The sequence below is a fragment of the Salarias fasciatus genome, chromosome 4, assembly GCF_902148845.1.
Source record: "Salarias fasciatus chromosome 4, fSalaFa1.1, whole genome shotgun sequence".
NCBI lineage: Eukaryota > Metazoa > Chordata > Actinopteri > Blenniiformes > Blenniidae > Salarias > Salarias fasciatus.
Window position 1 is genome coordinate 2,930,115 of NC_043748.1, and position 18,608 is coordinate 2,948,722.

At 44.0% G+C, this 18,608-nt stretch overlaps 1 protein-coding gene across 1 annotated transcript; it reads left to right on the forward strand.

Moving 5' to 3' along the window:
- The first annotated feature begins 466 nt into the window (after positions 1–466).
- On the forward strand, positions 467–10,544 carry ldlra (low density lipoprotein receptor a). The gene is made up of 18 exons (XM_030089443.1): positions 467–574; positions 4,541–4,666; positions 4,757–4,879; positions 4,962–5,342; positions 5,426–5,548; positions 5,648–5,770; positions 5,913–6,032; positions 6,198–6,323; positions 7,109–7,280; positions 7,369–7,596; positions 7,673–7,791; positions 7,904–8,043; positions 8,132–8,273; positions 9,059–9,202; positions 9,291–9,566; positions 9,663–9,740; positions 9,831–9,994; positions 10,080–10,544. Exons 1-18 carry the CDS (start codon positions 511–513, stop codon positions 10,134–10,136), a joined length of 2,706 nt encoding a protein of 901 aa, XP_029945303.1. The 5' UTR covers positions 467–510; the 3' UTR covers positions 10,137–10,544.
- Positions 10,545–18,608: the final 8,064 nt, after the last annotated feature.

Sequence of the window (18,608 nt, forward strand, 5' to 3'; positions counted from 1 at the left end):
GTTTTGACTAAGTCATGGATTTGTTATTCGAATTATCATTATTAGTTCAATTAAAGTTAAACTAACTGAAATAATGAAAATGAAGGGGGGGGGGAAATAATGAAATGGGCTAATTCTGGGGTCTCCGCCTGTAGAGGGGGCGTGGATCTCCCACCCACAGTGTGTGTGTGTGTGTGTGTGTGTGTGTGTGTGTAGGGGTTAACTCCGCCTCTCTCTTGTCGCGGCTTCAGAAATCACACCACTGCGTTTCCCCGCCCCCTTCTCCCCCGAGGCCCCGCCCCCTCCTCTGGAAGCCCCGCCCCCCCCGCTGGACCACATTGAAATGGCTGTGATGTTGTTGTTAAACAGTACAGTGCGCCGCAGCCCCCCTCCGTCAACACATCACCTCCACCTCCAGGAGCAGCATCTCCGCGTCGCAGCCCCGCCGACCCGCCGCTTCTACCTGAGCACGTGCCAGAGGAGCAGGACCCCGGAAGACCGCCCAGGCCCAGCTGCTGCCGGCAGGACAGCATGACACCCCCGACTTTTTACTCCTCACTGCTGCTCCTCCTCTGCTCCCTCATCCTCCACACAAGTAAGTCAGTCCTCCACTCCACTCCTTCCCCCCCGGAGCGCCAGGAACTCCGCCGCGCGTGCAAACGCACGCACCATCCTTCAATAAGGCGCTTTAATAATTGGCCCCATTCAGCAGACAGCTCCGGATGCAAGGTGATGAGGAGGAAAAAAAAAAAGAAGGAAAAAAAAAAGAAAGGGGGAAAAATGGGGGGAGGGTGCAGATTTTTTTTTTTCTTGCAGAAAGTAGGTCAGATCTCCCCTCTGTCCCACTCTCCCTTTTTTCTCTCAGGGTCACATTTCTAGGAAAAGTGCTCACTCAGCCTTCTAACAACCATGCCATTTTTTTTTAACTCACTCATTCATTTTTTTTTTTAATGGTTGCAGCTCTCTTCTCAGTTGCAAGCGTCTTTTTTTTTTACCCTCCCCTCACTGGCTTTTTGAATGGAGCTGCATGTTTGGTGCCTTTTCATGTACTGGCGCTCAGCTTTGTGCAGCCAATGAGGTTTGAGCAACGTGAATACAGTCTGGGTGTTCGGAAAAAAGGATGTCAAGCAGGGAGAGGAGGGCTCCTCTCAAAAGCCGGTTAAAAAAAAAAAAAGTTGCCATTCATAATGTGGGAACCAGACTACAATGGGGAAAAAGCTCAAACATGGCAACATTTCAGAAAGATTGCATCAAGCTGTATTTTACAGGTGCACAGATTGCAGGAGGCCCCAAGTGCCCCCCCCCCCTCCCCCCTAAATCCCAACCCCTCATTCATATACAAATACAGACATTGTCTTAAAGCACATTCCTCTAAGTTTTGGTGGCACGCTGCAGCCGGATGCAGAGCGGCCGTCAGACCTGTTCCCAGTGGGTTCTGGGAAGCTGGTGAGTGGCGAGACGTGTTGGGACTGGTCGGCCGTTCACGTTTCCCACACCGCACAGGCAGATAGGTATCGCATCCAGGCCTCCCGTCTGGATGGGAAATCGCTGAATACTGCAGCATCCAGCCTGAACTCCCAGCTCTATGTTTGGTTAGAAACTGCAGTCACTCTTATCAGTCCGTCTGCTGGTGCCTGGTGTGTTATTACTTCATTTGACTTGTTGCTGGGATGATTCAGAACTGCCTGCCGTGATCCAAATTTTTCACCTAGATTCACTTCGGTAGATTTCGCCTCGGGGCGTTTTCCTCACGATGATGTAAAAAACAAGTTTCAGTTTATTGGAACGGTTTGTTGTAAACAATTAAAACTGTTCTGATGATTTATGCCTCGAGTTCACCTGTTAGAAAGCATTTATGTGAAGGCATCAGTTTAAAGTCAGTCAGCTGGATTGTTACAGATATTTTGAAGTTTTCAACCTGTCATTCAAAACATTTGAAAGAAGTTCAGGACTGACAGATTTCTACATGCACTGGCTGTTTTGTATCAGTGAAGTTTTCCCATTTATCTGGAAGATGAAGAATCCTTTCTGAAAGAGTCAATGATTTTCAAGCCCTGTTTGAAAATATTTCGCTGCGTGGTTGAGACATATTTTGAACTAATTCGATGTAGAAAGAAGTAAAAAAAAAAAAAAAAAAAAAGAACACCAGCAGGGAGGCCTGCTTGTTATTTTTCTCTAATTCGCCCAGAATCAATACGGCTGCCATTCGGTGCAGTTTGTCTCTGGAGGTCTGAACTTTAAGCCCGGTGAGTAAATATCCAGTGTGAACCCGGGTTTGGGTAACTAACACGTCGACAGTTTTCATGGAATCACAGCCGAATCTATCAGACGAGCCTGACATCACACCTCAAGGTTAAATCAGCCACTGGCGTTTTTTCGAAAATGACTCGTTATCGGCTTCAGAAGCTGAGTTTATTGTCGTGTAGGTGACATTTATCTTTATGGTGAGGGCCATAATGCACCTCCTCTCACGTGTGATCATAAAGCTGATTAACGTATAGCTTACTGGAAAAGCAAAGCTTGCAGGGGCTGACGATATAGAGCCCTGATTTATTTACAAACTACATGTGGAGCATTAACCATGACGGGCGGCAGCAGATGCTTGAGGCCTCTGAGATTTTCTGTCCCGTCAGATGAATTCATCCTCCGTTCTGAAAATGTTGCACATAAATGTTTAAAATTGAGGTCAAAGATGCTTCGTCTCAGACCTGCTGACTCAGGTAATGAGGATGATAATTAACAAGCTGCTGGTGGGATTGTAGTTGAACCCCCCCCCCCACCCACCGGCCTCCTGTCAGAAACAGGTGGCCGTCCGGTGCTGTCGGCCCCCGGGGGCCACGGCCAGAAATGGCCTCCGGTACTGTTTCATGAAGTGGCCGCTTCTTTGATGTACAGTCTAATTGGTTCTTCCAGTTCAGCAGCTTCATCGGGTCCATTAAAGATGGGGGACTCGGAGGGGGGGGGTTAGGGGGGCTTCTCTCTGCCTTCCACCGCTTCTGCTGTTAGGGGCCGTGACGGCCGGGAAGCCGCTTCCCCGTTGTGATCGTGACCCCGTCTTATCAGCTTCCTGATACCAGCAGCTCCAACAACTTCCATAGGAACTCCACATATCTGTGTTGGGGTTGTAGTTTAACCGTCGGTTTGGCCTCTTTAAACAAGCAGGCACGTGTCCATGTTTCCTCATGCGTGAGCCATGGCGGAGTGTGTAACGTTGCAGCTCGCAGCCACACACTCCTCTGGACCCGTTTATCATCCTGCATACCTTCGCTGAAGGTTTCCCTCCTTAGAAATATTTCAACTGTTGGATGATTTCACAGGGTTTTTTTTTGGTTTTTTTTGGACACATTCCTGGTTCCTATAATCCAGGGTTCTGCACCGCGCGGCTCTAGAGCCACTTGAAAACTTCACTAACTTGTATATAAACAGATTAATTTAAGAAAAGTCAGCTTGGATTTCCAAACTTTCCAAAATGTAAACTTACCAAAAAAAAAATGTCTTAAAATATATAAAGCTGCAAAAAATGCACAACATGAAGGCTTAAACTACCAGAAAAGGCAAAGGTGAAAAACAACTGGAAAGCTGTAACAGATAAAGTGGCAAAATCCAATAAAATTGGAAAAGAGCTGCTAAAACTGCAACAAGAAGACTGTTTTTTTCGTTGCAATCTAAGTTACTGTTTTTTTTTTGTATGACAAAACTATATACCGTATAAAAGGTTGGTTTTTGCTCAGAAAGGTTGCAGTGATGGGTCATCGTGTCCTGGTGAAAGCAAACTGGTTTGAATACACACCGTCTGGGCTGCCGGTGTTCGGCTGAACATGTGATCAACTCCAATCGTTTTCTCTTAGTTACTTCCTTTTGTCTTTTTTGTCCTTTCACTAAGATAAATGTCTCTTGGTCTTTCCTCCTTTAGAACATTTGAACTGTTGGATGGTTTTCCACCTACCCGACTCCCAGACGGGAACACGCACTGATGGGCATTATTAATGTACACTCAGGGTTGTTGGGTTTAAATAATTTACTGTAATGTCTCTGCCCTGGATCTCATCATCTCCACGATGTGTCTAATCCCACTTGGTCATTTTCTGTGACACTAGGTTGTTTTTTCCGAGTCAGAGCTGTTAACTTTGCCATTATGAGTGCAGGGATACACATTGTAATGAAAAGGCGGTGACGATATCAGTGGCCTTGTGTTGAACGATGGTTTGTAAACAACTGATGTCATGGTCATGTGACCTTTGAAAACCTCCAGCAAGAACAAAACAAGTTGACCGATTGTAACAAAGGTAAAAAGGAAAAAGTTTGCGAGCAAAGCTGTGTCCTCAGAAGGCTTGTTTGCACATCGTATCGTCCAAATCGAATCATCACTGCCACCGCCGTGACTGCCTTTTTGGGACATTCAGTCCAGGTCCATCAGGTTAGTGGGGTTATGCCCACACTTAAAGGATCGTTAACTCTCCTTGTTGTACTGTATTTGCAGTGCGACCAAGCTAACTGGGTAAAATCATCACCACTGAATACCAATTGAATATATGGTTTTGCTCCAATCTTTCTGTCACAGGTGCATTAACATCATGTCGGACGAACCAGTTCCAGTGTTTGAACAGGAGATGTATCACAATGAGATGGATGTGCGACGGTACAGATGACTGCGGAGATGGCTCCGATGAACTTCCTGCTAACTGCTGTGAGTATCCAGCTGAGCACTCCATATAAATTCCACAATGTGAGGATTATACTCACTTCTCTCTCTCTCTCCCTTTCTTTTAACTTCTAGTGACCAAAACTTGTAGTCCGACACAGTTCAGCTGTGGGGGCCGTCTTAACCAGTGTGTGCCGAAAACTTGGCGTTGTGATGGAAAAGCTGACTGTGAGAACGGAGCCGATGAGGACGGCTGTGGTGAGTGGTGCTGCTTCTCTCACAGTCTCTTTAGCTCTTAACACCCGTCTGACCGGTCTCATCTCCGTCTCCTCTGTCTTAGCGGCCAAACGGTGCCAAGCCTCAGAGTTTCGCTGCGGGAACGGCCAGTGTGTGTCCTCCTCCTTCGTGTGTGACGATGAGGCGGACTGCGACGACGGTAGCGACGAGGCCTCGTGCCCGCCCGCCACCTGCACCGCCACATCTTTCCAGTGTAACAACTCGGTTTGCATCCCACGCCTGTGGGCCTGCGATGGCGACTCCGACTGTGCCGACGGCTCGGACGAGTGGACCCAGAACTGCGGCTCGAAGGACGTGGCCTCCACCCCCGCCCGCCGGTGCGGCCCGCTGGAGTTTCACTGCGGCAGCGGGGAATGCATCAATGGGAACTGGAGGTGCGATGGAGGAGCCGACTGCCACGACCGATCGGACGAAGCCAACTGTGGTAAATGCAAGTCTTTACCGAGCGCTTTTGCCGTTTGCCAATAAGCTGTCCTTCACTTCAAGCCATTGTCGCCCGCCCTCTAGCTCGGGTCACCTGCCGTCCCGACGAGTTCGAATGTGGCGATGGAGTCTGTATCCACGGCAGTCGCCAGTGCAACCAGCATTATGACTGCGCAGACATGAGTGATGAGGTCGGCTGTGTTAATGGTGCGAGTCTCTTCTTTCTACCATTGGGGCATCGAATAAACTGCAGAATGTCTAATGGGTGTTGGAAGTTTTTTGATTATTTGTGTGTCTACCATGCAGCAACCCATTGCGAGGGTCCCACCATGTTCAAATGCCGCAGCGGGGAGTGCATTAACATGGAGCGGGTGTGCGACAGGCATCGGGATTGCAGGGATTGGTCAGATGAGCCTCTTAGGGAATGTGGTGAGTACAGAAGCTCCCAACTGGTAACTGTCTGGATAATTACTACTTCTGTGTACTTTAACTAGGGTGCTAGCAGCCTGAGAATGCTGGTTTTGTCCTTGGTAGGGGGGAAAAAAAAAATGCTTTTCTTCTCCCACTTCAGGCGCCAATGAGTGTGTCTTCAACAACGGCGGTTGTTCTCACACATGCAAAGACCTGAAGATCGGCTATGAGTGCATGTGTCCCTCCGGATACAGGCTCGTTGACACTAAACGTTGTGAAGGTACATCGCTTATTCACCACCAGTGACCCCCTCCACATGTTACTCTTATCTAATCTTGACTGAAATTACCAAATGATTCTAGTAATCTGTTTACTCTGACTCAAGCCTTTTCCTGTCGAGCACTGTGACTCACGGTTTGTTTTTCTTTTGGGTTCCCTGAATCAGATATCGACGAGTGCGCCTACCCAGACACCTGCAGCCAAATCTGCATCAATCAGATCGGCAGCTATAAGTGCGACTGCGAGGAGGGTTATCAAGTTGACCCAGCGACCAAAGCCTGCAAGGCCATCGGTAAACATGGACGCTCTCTATTACTCCCATGTGGTTATTTGTGAAATGATGTAGCCGTCAATCAAATGCCTGCTGGAACTATCACTTCCATGCACGTCGCTCTCTTATAAACAATAACGAGTTGAGCTTGAGCTGCATCTGTGTTGACTCAGAAAGACTGAAATGTTGATACTGTTTGTTTCCATTTGTTGACATTGTTTATGGCCATTGGTGGGGTTCTCATTCCTGGTCATCTAAACCAAGTGTGCAACCATTGCCTTCCTTTTAACCCGTGAACAGACCCATACTAACACCATCTCAATTGACACAAATGATCAAGCGAAGAGATGTGGAACGGCCAGTAAAAGTATGGACTGATCATCCTGAAATAATGACCAATACCATTCATATTGATAAGATTCGCATTTCACAAAGAACATGTTTATTTGTCTTTGCATACATAAACAACACTGTGAGAATGTAGGCGTTGTACCAAAAGACAAACAGACACAGTGTACGCTGACGTTGCTGGCCCGTGCTGTGGCGCCTACAACCTGAGAAAAGTATTGGGAACATGTGTAGGTGTGTTGGCTGTGTCAGCAGAAACAAATATACACAAACTACACCTCCAGAGTTACTTTGGCAATCAACCAATGACATTTGAAGTCTTTGATCCTGAGACCTTTGAGCCCGATTCATTGGGAAAGAAGAGAACAAGTTAAAAAAATCGGTGGGGAAAATAAAAATCTTTTGAACAGTTTGGAGACAGATAAATAGATTCAACTTGTCTGCATTGATTTCGTCAGGTACCATTGCCTACCTATTTTTCACCAACCGTCACGAAGTACGAAAGATGACTTTGGACAAGAGTGAATACATAAGAGTGATCCCCCGTCTCAAGAACGTCGTGTCTCTCGACATGAACATGGCCGGCCAAGAGATCTACTGGTCAGACATCTCTCAGAAAAAGATCTACAGGTGAGCAAGAAGAACATCTTAACAGAAAAATAAATGTGTTTCGTGTCTTTCATTCTTATTTAATTCCTGTTGTCTCTTGAAACCCCAGAACTTCGATGGATTCAGCCGACGATGCCACTCACCACCACATCGTGATCGACACTGACATCGACGCCCCTGAAGGCATCGCCTTCGACTGGATCCACCGTAACCTTTACTGGACGGACAGCGTTCGCAGTACCGTCTCTGTCGTGACGGCAGATGGCGACCGCCGCAAAACTCTCTTCAGCCAGGGATTATCCAAACCCCGCGCCATCGTGGTCGACCCCCACAGCAAGTAAGCAAACGGCAGGTACGATCCAGAGGGGTCTGCTTGTCTGAGCTCTTTAATTTACGTCTTTCTCACTTTCCAGCTTTGTGTACTGGACCGATTGGGGAAATCCTGCAAAGATTGAGAAGGGAGGCCTCAATGGAGGAGATCGCTCTGCTCTGGTCACTGACAACATCGTCTGGCCGAATGGCATCACACTGGGTAAACTCCGGCGTCACTGCCTCGCTGCTCTCAAGCTATCCATCCATGTGAGCATAATTTTCAGGTCTGTCTTGTTGACCGTCGCCTCCTCCGTTGCCCTCCTTCCTCCCAGACCTATTAAACCAGCGGCTCTACTGGGTGGACTCCAAGCTGCACACGCTCTCCAGCATCGACGTGCAGGGCGGCAGCCGACGTACCCTCATCATTGACGAGCACAGCTTGGCTCATCCGTTAGGAATCACTGTGTTCGAAGTACGTATATCTTCACTACCTGATCTCCGTCGTCATCTGAATGCACGTGTGAGCCGTTGCTTAATCTCTGTTGTTTCTATGCTTGTAGGAAAAAGTGTTCTGGACGGATGTGAGCAACAATGCAATCCTCAGTGCGAACAGGCTGACGGGCGACGGCATCACACCAGTGGCCGAGCACCTCATGTCTCCAGAAGACATCATCCTCTTCCATAACCTCAAACAACCAGCCGGTAAAGATTAAAAAACAGAATATTAGAAATACGTGAGCACTTTTGATTCCCTACTCGTCAACGCAGTTGTTTTTATGGGTTTTGTTGTGCTGCCTGAAAAACGGCCTCTCCTCAGCACGGACTCAACGAGCATAAAGCATGCCAGTAAATGCATCACTTGGGAATTTTTGAAGAAAAATGCAGTTGCTCACATATGGCCTTAAGGGGATTAGGGACGCTGCCGGAGGCCACGTGTCAACACGGACTAGTTTCCTTTTATCCCCTTCTCCAGTTCATCCATGCACACTTCCAATCGGCTGTAACTCCAACTCTCATGGCTTTGCATTTTTTAGTATTTCCAAAACCACATTTAGAGTTTTGCACACTCAATCAAACTAGATGTTGGATTTTTTTTTACCAGTGGTGATGTTGATCTCATGATCACGTTTGTAGTCTTCAGTGGTGTTCAGGTGCTTTCGACTACATTAATGCACTGATCCAGCCTAGGGTGGCCAGGTGAAGGCAGGGTACACCCAAAACAATTCACCTGTCCCTTGTAGGGTAAATGCAGGTAAATAGACAGGCACACCTAAAAAATCCACTCACACTCTGACAGGAGGTACCACAGTCAAGTCAAGTCTTCCTCAGTCACAGATTATACTTTCTGCTACAAATCTAAGAAAGCCATTGGTATTCCGACTGTCCAGCTGACTAAATCCTAAACATATTATCCTGGGTTTATTCTGTGCTGCAAACAAATTCTGAAAATATAAAGTATTTTAAAATCTTTGTATCTCTTGTTTCAGGAAGGGATTGGTGTCAGGTGTCCAATGGCGGTTGTGAATTCTTATGCCTGGCAGCTCCTCAAGTGGGCCGCCGCCCCCCCAAATACACCTGCGCTTGTCCAGATAACATGATGCTGGCCAGGGACATGAGGACATGTGTGCCTGGTGAGTGAGTGTTCAGTGCATCAGTGATGAGAAAATGATGGAAGTTGTTCCTGCCTCTCACCCGTCTCCTCTTGTTTGATGAAATCAGCTGAGGCGACGACCGAGGCTCCCGTACAGCCTCATGTGGCCACCACCCGGCCCCCTCGCCTGCCGCCGGTACCCCCCAGTCCCGCTACGTCTCGGACCACACCTAAACCCGAGGTCCGCACCACCACCGCCACGCCCGTGCTGATCACCACCACTGCCGCCCGGCCTGCGCGACGCACCACCAAACCTCCGATCAGGAGGACCACGGCAGAACCAACAGTGCCTGCCACCAAGCCCCGGTCCCAGACCACCACCCAGGCTCCCGCCACTTCTCCAGGCAAGTGGCCATTGTTCTGCCTCCCACTGGCTTCTCTGATGCAGCTCAGTTCAGTTGTATTATGAACACCCCCCGTTGCGTTTGCTCGTCCTGCAGATCTCCAACATGGAAAGAAGGTCGTACCGCAGACTGCCTCCAGCACCCCAATAGCACTTTACATCGCCTTACCTTTGGGTAAGTACTTTATGCAGCTGCTAATTCTCCAAAAATAACCGATTATATGGAGCTCAGTGACTCTAAGCCCCCTTCTTTTCCATTTGATAGCAGTCGTTTGTCTGCTGGTCGCGGGTGCTCTGCTGCTCTGGAAGAACTACAGGCTGAAAAACACCAACACCATTCACTTCGACAACCCCGTCTATCAGAAAACCACTGAAGACCAAGTGCACATCTGGAGAAGCCACAGCATCGACGGCTACGCTTATCCAAAAGTATGCCTGTCAGAAGAGTTTAACTCGGTGCTAATCTGTGTTTAATTCACATTTATAAACGTTCTAACGTTTGCTTTCCTTCCAGAGACAAGTTGTGAGCTTGGATGAAGAGGAAGATAATCCCGCCTTCACAGAAAACTGAAACAACGGGGAGGAAAGAGGAGGCTCATCAATAAGCTACCTTTAACGTCTTTTAGGATTTACCTCACACAGCACACAGCTATTGAAGACAAAGCCTGAATTTGACAAACCGGACATGGGAAATCCTCAAAAAGCTTTATACAGTGAAAGAATCAGGGTGGAACTGAAAGGAAGTTGTAGTTCTGTCGTTTCTCAGTCTAGTCAGTGGTGGACATTTTATATTTAAACATAAATCTTAAAGAGGTTAGATCCCTCAACTTTTTTTTACCTTCTAATTGTGCTTTTCCATTTTATATTTCTAGCGCTGCTCGGCTAGTGGACAAGGGGCTTAACTGTGATACAGATGCTGCTGGATAATTTAAAGGTGCTGTAGGCAGGATTTTGCTAGTCAATGCTAATTTTTCTGTGTTTTCTTCGGATTAAATGTTAGAGTATCCATTGATAATCCTTTAGGAGTGTAGCATAATTGCACTACCGTGAGGGCGCAGCGTTTCCATCTGTCTCTGTTCTGAGCTGAAAAGGAATCTCCACAGCTCCAGGTATCTTTGACCAATCAGAAGAACCCATGAGGCTCTAACCGTGATTGGTCGAGGCGCGTTCGTCGCACGTTCTTGTGGGAGGGGCTTAACTTGCGTAAGGGCGTGATGTCAGAGAAAACAGGACCGGATTGGCTGTGCTGGGTTTCAAATGGCCATCTTAGATGGGTGAAATCGCCATCTTGCTTAGGTAACCCTGGGCAAGATGGCGGAGATGCGGAATCCTGCCTACAGCACCTTTAAGTGGCTTCAAAAGCCAGAAAATACTTCCCCTGTGTTTCACTTGAGCTATTCAGCAAAAAATGACTCATTTCATACAGTTCTTATTTTCCAATCTTAGAAAAGAAAGAAAAAATCTCTTGAAATATCTCAGTTTATTCGGGAAGGTATTATTTTAGCTTGCACTATTGATCATTTGAAAGAAAAAAAATAATTTTTTAAACATGATGGAAAATAGGACGCCTGCGATTATGAAAGTAGTCCCAGGAGGCATTAGTGTAACACCAGGAAACTAAGTAGTTTGAAAGTTCCATCCAGTTTAGGGCTCGAGCGGGTGACGTCACCCCGCAGTGCATTGTGGGATTTGTGCCGGCAAAATGGTGATGGTTAAGTGGACTACACTTACATAGCGATGTCAGACTCTCATCCAAATATGAATGAAAGAGTGTGTTACGTTCTGTGACGCATAGTAGGCTGCTAGCATGAGGCAAGCTAGCTAAAGGCAGGAAGTGGTCATACGGATCTACTCCGCTGATCTCGCAAATATTATCGTGGTACTGAGTCTTCAGCTTGTCCATCCATGTTTTTTCTTTGGTACAGTCCATTTTTTCAATACAGTTGAGTGTCTCTCATAACACGGTGTGTAGCAGTGTGCAATGTAAACAACTGCTGTTGTCCGTAAAAATGGCGACCGCGGTCCACAATGCATTGTGAAATGACACAGCCTTTTGATCCCTTTAGGTTTTTTCCCCCATTGCTAAGCTAAGCTAATTCCATGCTTTTTTGTTGATACACAGACTTGATAGAGGTTTTACACATTCCTAAAATTATTTTTTGTTTTTCACAAATAGTGTGATTAGGACTAAAGGAAGCCTAGAAACAGAAATGATGTGCCATGTGGTAGGTTATTTTTACTTCAGATTTGAAGTTAGCCTACGCTCTATTAGCGCGCTAACTCAGCAGAGTATAAACGCTGGAAAAGGAGCTGAATGGGGGGAAAACTATACAGTTAACAACATATTCTTCCATTTCAGAACTCTAAAACAAGTAGTAGGTGTTTTCTGTGGTTTTGTGTAAAACTGTTCTGGTTTGCACTAGGAAGAAGAAATCCGTTATTTCCAGTCTTGAGCTTTTTTTTTTTTTTTTTTTTTTTTTTTTTTTTTGCTAATCTGTGAATAGTAACTTCATATTCAGACTACAGTGAATAAGAAAAACAATTTTTTTACATGAATAGATGAATGTCGTCTCCACAGTGAAACCAACATGACCTCAATACGTCCAAATGAGTGTAATTTCTAGTTTTAGCGCCAACGTCTCTGCCTCATTACCAATAATCATTTTTCAAAGGGACCTAAACCACAGCGTGTTGTGTTTGTGCCTTGATGCTCTTCAGACTCCACATATCCACATGTGGTCTGGGGCTCCTCCAGCAGCTGCGCGTAGTTTTCGGCTGGGCTCTCCTGATTTGTGATCGGCAGCAGTCTTGGAGATTTTTTTTTTTCTCCTCCCCCGCCTCCCGTCCTCTCAGGAGGCGCAGCACATTCCTCAGGACCCGAAAAGCTTTGATGCAGCCATGTGTGGCCAATAGAGCCGTGTCCAACGCTCGGTACCGTGCATATTTATGTGCTCCCTCGGGTCCGTCTCCCCTTACACCAACCAGCGTTTCAGACAAAAACATTGCCATGTGCCCTACTGTATTTCCTCAGTCGTAAACATGGACTGTTTTCACACCGTTCTGTTGATATTGCTGACAGACCTGTGCCTTCAAAATGACATATTTTGTTCTCATGATCCCGTTGGTGCTGTCGAACTTAGCAGATTTGTATAAAGTGTTTGCCTGTTAACTACTGTTTTAGCTAAAAAGGACATTTTTGTGAGTAACTTTCAGGTATTGAATCGGATTGCTAAGTGCTAGTGAGGTTGTACAATACGTTTTGTTTTTTGTTTTTTCTCACCAACATCGCAGATCAAGGCTGTAAATATAATGTTCATAAATGTACATATTTGTTCTTAACTGTTTGGTTTTTTTTTTGGGTCGTGTTTGGAGTTGTTTTGGCATTTGTAAACCTCAGATGCTTGGTGTATATAAATAAATGCTTCTATTTATTATAGAATCAATATTTTGGAGTCTTTTTTTTGTTATTAAATGCCTTCTTGTTTGAGGTTTTCCACTGCACGCTGTGTGGAAATCCATTCTACCTCCCTCTGCTCGTCCTCTGTGTGTTATTATTGCAGTCGGATTGTTTTTGTATGGAGGTCGGATCAGTAACATGAAGCTTGCTGCTACTATTTTTTTCTCCCCCTCTTTCCTTTTTTTTTTTTTCTCTCGGGGGGCTTTCTAGGAAAGGGGTCCTCTTGAAAACGTGACCTTTTCCATGGAAATGCCGACGTCACAGCGGAAAGAAGAAAACACCAATTTTTCCCAGAAACTCTCCAATCGCGTGAGATCTCAAGGAGGAGAACGATGAAGAAACATGAGAAACAGACCGCTTTTCCATGATTTTAGTTCCTGAACATATGAATTTAAGACAGTACAGATTACTTTGCTCATTGTAAGGAACACTTTAGAAGGATTTGCTGGAAATATGGCCACAGATAGCCTTACATACTTAATTATAAAGCACGAATGTGGTCAAAGTGATGTTTCGCTTCAGAATCTGTGTAATCAATCATTAACGTGTACTCGATGAGCTGTGGAGTTATCGCTGCCTTTGTTAGGCAAGATGATTGAAAAGGCAATTTTTAATGTTTTTATGGCAGACAACAATTACTTCAATGGTTTTCAGTCTGACACTGCACGTATTAAAGTGCTGAATGACATCTATGTGAGCAGTAAGCCATCTGGAGCTTCAGTTTTAGTGTTTTTGACCACAACATGCTGCTTGACAGACTTGAACAATGGTCAGGAATTTCTGGCAATACAGTGAATTGGTGTAAACTGTGCACATCAATAGGTAATTATGAATTGGAGCACATGAAAACCCTTTGGGGTTCCTCAAGGCTCCATCTTTGGACCTCTTTTATTAAACATCCACATGCTTCTTACTCCTGGGGTATTGCTGTCTTGATAAAAGCAGTTATAATTGTTGTCCATCTACCATGTGTACAACAACCACAAGGTTATGATGGCTACACTATAGTTGTGACTAATATTCCCCTGCTTTCACACAGTTGTTGAGATGTCTATTGTTTTGGATCTATTGATTTTGGTGGTGACATTGAGGAAACTCTGAAGAGGAACAAGGCACAGTATCACCAAAGTTGTTGCATAATGTTCAATGATTTGGCTGTTGAGGCACCTGCTGTTAGCACCACAAGACTGAAGGAAAGAACCAAACCCTAACGCACAATTATATATCGGACTGATGGTGCCTATGGGATGTAAACTTTTTGCCCTTATTGTGATTCTGGAATTGATATACAGTACGGCAGATGGAAGCCAGTACGTCTTTGGTTCAAAATTCTGATTCCATTTAGTCCAAAATGTATGATTTCAAACCGGAACTTTTTTTGTGATTTCATTGAGAAGTGCAATGTTCCTGTTCACCATCTTGAAAAATGGCCTCCATCTTGAAATTTTTAGGTGACTAACACAACTTAATAGCTTAACCAATAAAATTAAGAAAAAAAACTAGGTTAATTGTTTTTCTCCCAAAAAGGGCCAAGATCAGCGCTCATCTTGACTCCATGTCGCTGTCAGAAATCTGACTCAGACTCAGATCCAGATCAGAAGTGAGAGGAGCAGAAGGGAAAACCTAAACGTACAGTCAGTCGAGATATGGAAAACTGTATTCTATATTTGACCTTTAATGATCTACAGACACTGTGTGACCTGTCCGTGTGCTTCAACCTGTCACGTGTGGAGGTTAACGTGCTGCTGAAACACAGATAAGAAAACCTCGTTTTGAGAAATCCGCATAATGAAAGATGTTTGATTTGAGCGGGCGAACGTCTCCTGGTGTGACTCGGACACGTGTCGCCGGCTTGTGTTTGTGCAGACGGCAGAAAACGCCTGTTTGTCAAATAAAGCTTTGGTCTCTGAGCCCCTGACAGCATTAATGATTGATCCCAGCGTGAGGGGTCATGTTCGACGGACTGGATCGCTCTGCCTGCCGCCGCTGGTGACGAGTGGGGTAATGCTGTCTTCTCCACTGCACACGTGTTTACGCACCTGAGAGACATGTGAACTGTTTCAGAGAAGCAACTTTTTGAGGTTTGCATAACTGTTCGTCGCAGAATAACAGGTTCCTCTCATTTCAGCCAACAGTGCTCCGGATTGCTGGAGCCCACAGGGAGAACATGCAAACTTTATTACCTACAGATTACACAAACCCATGCAGGCCGTTCCCTCTGGAGCTGGGTGAAGATTCATCTTCTCTATTTACCTGATCTGTCAATACACAGCTGATCTTTGCTCAGATGATATTTTTCAGAGAATAACCAGTCCAGTTATAAAAGCCAGACAGCTTCAAAATATTTGTTAACTTTATACATATATACATAAAAAAAGAAAAAGCTGTAGTTTCTTGACTGTGAACTCACAAAATCTGTCATTTGGTAAACTGCAGATTTTCTTTTCTTTTGGGGTCATCTGAGGATTGTTTGGAATTTTTTTTTTTTTTTTTTTTTTTACCTCCCAACTAAAAATGTTATGCAAATTTAGAAGAAAAGGGACAGGAGAGAAAATAATGGTGCTGTAAATCTCCAGAGTGCTAGATGATCAGACAACAGTGATCTGCACATTAAAGACACACATTAAAGATCATTTCTGTTAGTTTCAGCTTAATTTAAAAGTAATATTTCTACATTTTCAACCCTTTAGTGTTGTTTTAGACTTTTAAAAGGTTTAATTCTTAGTTTTAGAACATTTTAAAGTCTATAAATAATAAAATCTTTCAGAAAACCCACTAATGTGAGAAAAGCTGAATGAATAGAGCAAAAATGGCAGAAAGTTAAATCTTTTAACCAGTTAGTGTTATTGTGTTTATTTTATTAGACTAAAGATTTTTTCCTTAGTTTTCATACATTATGTGTAATTTCTAATAAAGTCCAATAATTATACCAACAATTTGTCACATATTTTGTATGAAGTCATAGTTTGTCAAAGTACTTCAGGTAAATTTAGATTTATTTACATTATTGCAGTATTTCAGGCTTCTGTGAAAACAAGATAATGCTGATGATACTGACAATTGACTGACTGCAGCGGAAAATGAATGAAGCACTTCTCCTTTAGTAAACAGGATTTTAGTAAAATAGTAACTGTTAAACGATATGAAATCTGATGCTTGGCTCAGTTATCAGGACACAGAGATGGCATCTCTGCAGATTTTTTTTATTGATTTGCATGTAAAACAATGGTGATCAAGTCATATTTGTTACAGCATTTACAATAACGCACAAAAAAAGTCACATATTTCAACTTGAAGGCCTATTTACGACGTGCTGCTGGTATATCGAGCCTGTTTTGTCTCGTAGCGCAGTACAAGTTGCCACCACCAGATGGTGTATTGAGCCACTTAGAGAAACAACTGAGGGAACATGACACAACAATAGATCAAAACCTGACTTAAAGTAGCTCAGTACCGCCACCGGATGTGCAACAGAGATGTCACTTACAATTAACATTGTGGCCCTGAGAAAGATAAAATAAATTCTGTGCTTTTACTCTCCTGATAGCTTCATGTGCTTCCTGTTATTGGCTTCCCCGAGATGAGCTCAGGGATGAATCTGGGGTTAAAATGGGGCAACAGCCACAAGTGAAACATCAACACTGACACAGCAAAACAAGTTGGAGCCCAACATTTCATAAACTTCTGCAAACATATCCAAAACTGGTTTGAGCGGGGCACAACGTCTCTGGATCCTATAGGACCTGCAGCAGGTAAACATCCCCTCTGACAACACTGGTTATTTGCAGTCCTACTGTAGCTGACGCACTGATGCACAGCCGACGTCAGCCTGATTTCTGAGGTCAGTGTGTGTGTGTGTGTGTGTGTGTGTGTGTGTGTGTATGTGTGTGTGTGTGTGTCTTCAAACAAGCATGTTTACAGTGTCAGATTCATGTTATTGTTCTCAAATACAGCTTCCATTTGAGCTCACTCACAGAAGGACATGTCCAGAAATGAACTAAAACCTGATCTTACATAAGTTATTTATTTGCCTTCACTGTGCAAATTCACAAAATGACCTTTATATTCTGACCCCAGCATTGGTAAAGTGGACCTCCATAGGTACAGGAGCTCCCTCTAGTGCTGAATGAAGGAACAACATAAAGTGAATGAAAGTTGTATAAAGCTTGAGATGGAAAGAGGAAATTCCTTTTTAAGTATTCACTTATATTCAAATATACAAACCTTAAAAAACAAGAGATGCAATCATGTCGATCTACGGCATCTCCATTTTTGGCAAAATGAATAAATAAATAAATAAATAAAAAGATATTGCTCAAATACGCACTTACAGTACATTTTGAACTTTAATACATAAAAAAGGCGAACAATATTACATACAACACAATAAACCCTGAACAGTTTAAGTTCTAACTCATATTTATGGAAGATACTGGTAAATTGTACCAAAAGCCCATCCAGAATTATTTAAACCCTTATCTCATTTATAACCACAGGCGGAGAGATTTGGATGCTCTTTGATTTTGTAGAAGAAATTCAAAAACTGAAATTGTTGATTTTCTAAACCATTTCGTGAAACAATTCATCCCATTGATGGACTCCAATAAATGTATCAAAACTAATAAGAAGACTCCCACTGAAGTGACTTTTTATCAGTTAAACCAGGAATTACTTTTGCAACTGCTGCCAAAGTAACATGTCACTGGTCTGAACAAGGTTGGTAGTTTGAAACCATTTGATCTGTGCAGATATGTGTTTACACCTGTGCAGACTGTCGTCAGGCTTCCTGGAGCTCTTCCTGTGCTCTCCCTTCAAGACTGAGGCCGCAGAGCAGAAGCTCACAGTGAAAGAATGACTTCCAGCTGCCAACTCACGTCAGAATCAGTTCAAAGTTGTCTCATCCAGGTCACGGTCCAACATCTGGAGATCAAAACACTGAAACGTCTGAGTAACCAGACAGAGAGTAAATCAGGACGAAAGGGAACAGAGACAAGATGAACAAAGCAAAGCAGGAGTGTAAAGGAGAACAGCACACGTGACGGCTAAATTTGTTTGACAAAGGAAATAATCCAGACAGTGTTTGTGCAAACTGTGAACTTTTCCACCAGCAGATTTAAAATCCAAGTAAATTCAGATGGAAAATAGTGAGTAAAGTTAAGAGAATATATCTATTGTGAATAAGAATGTGCATCATTCTGGTATTTCTATAATATTGGCGGAATTTCTGTTTGGTGATTCACATAATAACATTCTGTTGGAGCCTTTTGCTTTAGAGAAATTAGCAGCCGATTAATGGATTAAATTCATTTGAAAATAAGGAACATATGTGGACATTCAGTGTATATGGCAGCAAGCTTAAGAAATCAATCATTCATCTGTTTCTTCATTTCTTTTAATTTCCCAACTGTTGACGAAAATGTCAACAGGTTTGGAAAAAGAATATCACATTTTCATAAAGAATTTTAGAACAAATTGTTTCTCTTTTGCATATTAGAGGGTTGGATTTCACTACATGGCGATACTTGGTTAGTATATTAATTCATCACCTACGATTCTTCATGTTTATGTTTATTCAAGGCTTTCATT